At 39.8% G+C, this 4,009-nt stretch overlaps 1 protein-coding gene across 6 annotated transcripts in view; it reads right to left on the bottom strand.

The window, feature by feature from the left end:
- Positions 1-4,009, bottom strand: part of LOC106515866 (signal-induced proliferation-associated 1-like protein 2) — a 138,434-nt gene that overhangs the window by 2,442 nt on the left and 131,983 nt on the right. For all 6 annotated transcript variants that reach the window (XM_014005900.1, XM_014005902.1, XM_014005903.1 and 3 more), the window contains one exon: positions 729-846. In XM_014005900.1, the coding sequence (XP_013861354.1) occupies positions 729-846 (118 nt within the window). The remainder of the gene's footprint in view (positions 1-728; positions 847-4,009) is intronic.

The raw sequence follows: 4,009 nt of genomic DNA, 5'->3' as shown, positions 1-4,009 counted from the left end.
ATTTATACGCTCAAAGGAGTGGGCAGAAGTATACTTATATTAGCCCACCTGTTCTCCTGCAGCCTTATTCCATCACTTCTTATTTATCAAGACAATTATTCTTAATTTGTTTAAAATTAATTCATCCAACAACTCTGTCAACTCTTTTAATATAAAACCTTTGAAACTTAATTTGTTTCAAGATTAAACTGTTTAATTTACAAGTTTGTCCTTAAAACCTGTTTATGGTGAAGAGAAAAATAAAGTGAATTTATATTTTGCACCAAAGTTGAACTGTTTTCATTATTTAATAGCAGACTGAATCCAATCAAATTGAATCGAATCGTGTTTAATGGATTCAGAACCTTATGAATCGATTTAAAGCAGGGGTTTTCAAACTTTTTGGGTCTGGGGACCCCTTAGAAGGGTGAAAAAACTCCAGCGACCCCTTCATAAACCCCATGTTGTTAATGAAAAGTAATTTATTGTTATTTTAACCCCGTAATGCCACGGTAATTATTTTTGTTTGGTTTAGTATGTTTGTTTTACAAGTGCATTTTCCACAAAAAACGTTTTTAAAAATAAAAACCAAATTAACAATTTACTGAAATTTTTTGAGGACCCCCAAGACATGGCTCGCGGACCCCTGGGGGTCCTGGGACCCCAGTTTTGAGAAATGGCCATGATACCCAGTCCTACAGTCCACCATTAGCAGATAAAYGGACAGGATAGAAAGACAAAAAGCCTACTCTGCTTCCAGCGCCGCCCCCTCGGCCTCGGCCACCCGTCTGGTCAGCTCTCTGGAGATGTGCAGCGCCTCGACCCGCTGCATGTCCGTCATGGTGCAGAAAGACGCCACGCGCTGGTCTGAGGACACACGGGACAGGAAGTGAGTAAAGGGTTTACAGGTCTGCTCTCGCGCCCTCCTGACGCAGGGATCACAGGGGGGACTGTAAGACCCCCGCCCCCCAGGTTTGGTTCTGATAAACCCAAACATGGCTCGACCTCCTCAGGGACCACTCAGCTTTACGGTTCCTTTAGAGACGGCTCCTTTCAAGCCCTCCATCTGAGACTAAAGACAGGAGGATCTACATATTCATCCACCAAACRAGCCGTTCCATTAATTTGGTCCTCAAATCAAAACTAATCCACTTCAAGCCTTTCYTGGTTGGAAACAGAGACCAGGGCCTTCATTTGCATTTGAATGAACATCTTCAGCGTATTCCACGGCTGCATCAGGAAGATTAAAGCTTCCAGAGAGAGGGGAGCAGGAATACGGCTCGTTGTTTGTTGGATGGGCTGACGTCCAGATTTAAAGGACAAACTGATGAGATTTAAAAAAACTACACTACTCTGAAAAAAAAAACTGGGTTTTTTYTAAATAAGAGAAATGAGGTTTTCTGTGCTGAAAAACTACTGACATTTACTGAAGGTAAATCTAAAAAGTTAGTACGCTAGCTGAAGCCAAAATGTAGCTAAACGCTAAAAGTATAAAAAAGCTAACAAAGTATTACAAGTCAGCTAAAAGAAAAAGTATTAAAAATTAACTAGAAGCTAAAACTAGGGGAAAAAAACTGTTAAAMCAAAAAGTAGCAAAAGACTAAAAGTATCAATAAGATACCTAGAAGCTGAAATGATCAGAGGATAGCTAAATGTAGCCGAGGCTGACTAAAATAGAAAAGATAGCTAGAAGCTAATGAAGCAGAACAAAAACCTAGCCAATGGTAGCAAAAGGTTAGCTAAGTGCTAAAGTAGCAAAATACTAGCTACAAGTATAAAAAATACAGCTAGAAGCCAAAAGAAGCAAAAGCTAGATAGATGCTAAGGGTGGGAACAAAAACACTAGCCAAAAGTAGCAAAAGGTTAGCTAAGTGCTAAAGTAGCAAAACACTAGCTACAAGTATAAAAAAATAGCTAGAAGACAAAAGAAGCAAATGCTAGATAGAAGCTAAATGTAGGAACAAAAACACTAGCCAAAAGTAGCAAAATACTAGCTAAAAGTATAGAAAACATAGCTAGAAGCCAAAAGAAGCAGAATCAAGATAGAAGCTAAAAGTATCATAAAGAAACTAGCCAAAGACAACAAAAGGTTGGTTAAATGTATAAAAAATGGCTAGAAGTTAAAATAAGCAAAAGGCTCAGTYCTAAAAGTATCAAAAGTCTAGCTAAAAGCTAATAGTAACAAAAGACTAGCTACCATCTACAACTAGCATCACAACAGTTACAGGCTAAAAGCAGCAAACTGGTTGCTGAAAGCTAGCAGCAGCAGCTAAAGAAGCAAAAAAAAAAGTCGACTGAGGCAGGTTTAAAGAGAGGAAAATGTCTCTAAACAAAAGAGAAAAATTGATAAAAAATAAAAGTTTTAACACCACCTCCTGCAGGAGACGAACATTTTGAAACAAAAACAGTTAAAACAGACAATGAAAGTATAAATAATAAATGGAAACAATGTGTCTTGTTGTTGTTTTTTTATTTTATTTGCTACTTCACATTTAAAACATGATAATTTTGTTTAATATTTTACAAAGTAAAACATTATATTTTGGCTGCTCCACAGAATAAATGCTTCACATCTCGGCCCCGCCTCTCTGAGCTGAGCTGGTTAAACGTCCAGTTTCTGCTCAGCAACAAGGCTCCAGATCACAAGCGGCTGCCGTGACAACCGCCCGGCTGCTGTCAGTCACRCTCGCCATCATCTCTGCCGCCGCCGCTAAACGACGGACTCTGAGCTCTGCAGCCAGAAATGACTCAAAGGAGCACGGAAGAGGAGCTGCAGGATGCTCTGTGCTGCAGCTGGGGTTACACACAGTTCATGCAGCGGTGGTGGGTGGGGGGAGTATTATGGTATGTTCACTTTATCATGGCAGATGGGAAATGCGCTGACGTGACAGTGATTCAAAAATAATGAAGCAACTGAAGAAAAGATGATGTGTCTGAAACGTGTCGATGCTCCMCGACAGGAAACCAGGTGATTATTGTATCTGGGCCATCAGTAAAGCCTGCTTCAAGCTCTTTCACTAAAACCCACACTTTGTTTTTACTAAAAACAGACACATTTCAGGAAAACACGTCCAACACCATCGCTTCAAAAAGAAGAAAAGGTTCTTCCAAACACACGACCCAAGAAGCTGACGGTAAAAAAGCCCCGCAGTAAAAGTTTGGACCCGAGTGCCGACTCGCCGGTTTCTGTGGTGTGAAAATCGGTTCCACCTCTGCGCCGTGAAATAATGACTCGCTTTTCCAGATAACAGAGCTCGGTGGGAACCAGAGAGGAGGGCTCAGAGCAGAGGTGCAAAAAGCAGAAGGATTCCCAGAAGTGCCCTCCTGCAGCACTCAGAAACACACACAGCTCACACAGACCAGCAGCTAAAGCTTCAGCAGGCTGCTGGAGGCTCCACACTGTGGACAAATGACAACTTCTCTGTTACACCCTTCATCATTTCAAAGGYTTGCATTCTATTCTTTTTGGAAATGTTGTTTCTGAGCAGATTTTTTTAAAAGTTGCCTGATTTACTGTTTTTACTAGTGGTGGGCACAGTTCTGCTCATGCTAACAGGAGCTAATTGTTTGGTTAGCATTAGCTTTAGCATTAACAGACTTCACTCAGGCTAGAAYAAAATCAGTTATTTTCAAAGTTGCTAATAATCTTAAAACACACCAGTACATTCTTATTAAACAGTYGGAGGGTTCAGTCTCCTCTCAAACATGGACCAGATCTTCTGAATCATGGTTTTAATAAAATAATGTGCAATATGCTTTATCAATCAAATTGGGATTTATACAGCAACATGTGTTGTTACTTTTTTGTGGTGTTCACATGACTTTTTATTGTTGTTTGTAGTGTATTAATTGTAGAAGCAGCTTTGTTTGGCGTGCGATGTCCAACACAAGTTTCCCTTTGGGGACAAGAATGAAAGAAAGAAAGACAGAAAGAAAGAAAACAGAAATACAGATCGATCGATCTATCTATCTATCTATCTATCTATCTATCTATCTATCTATCTATCTATCTATCTATCTATCTATCTAT

Source organism: Austrofundulus limnaeus, unplaced genomic scaffold (genome assembly GCF_001266775.1).
Source record: "Austrofundulus limnaeus strain Quisiro unplaced genomic scaffold, Austrofundulus_limnaeus-1.0 Scaffold33, whole genome shotgun sequence".
In the NCBI taxonomy this organism is placed as follows: Eukaryota; Metazoa; Chordata; class Actinopteri; order Cyprinodontiformes; family Rivulidae; genus Austrofundulus; species Austrofundulus limnaeus.
This window is presented reverse-complemented; position numbering and strand designations above follow the sequence as displayed.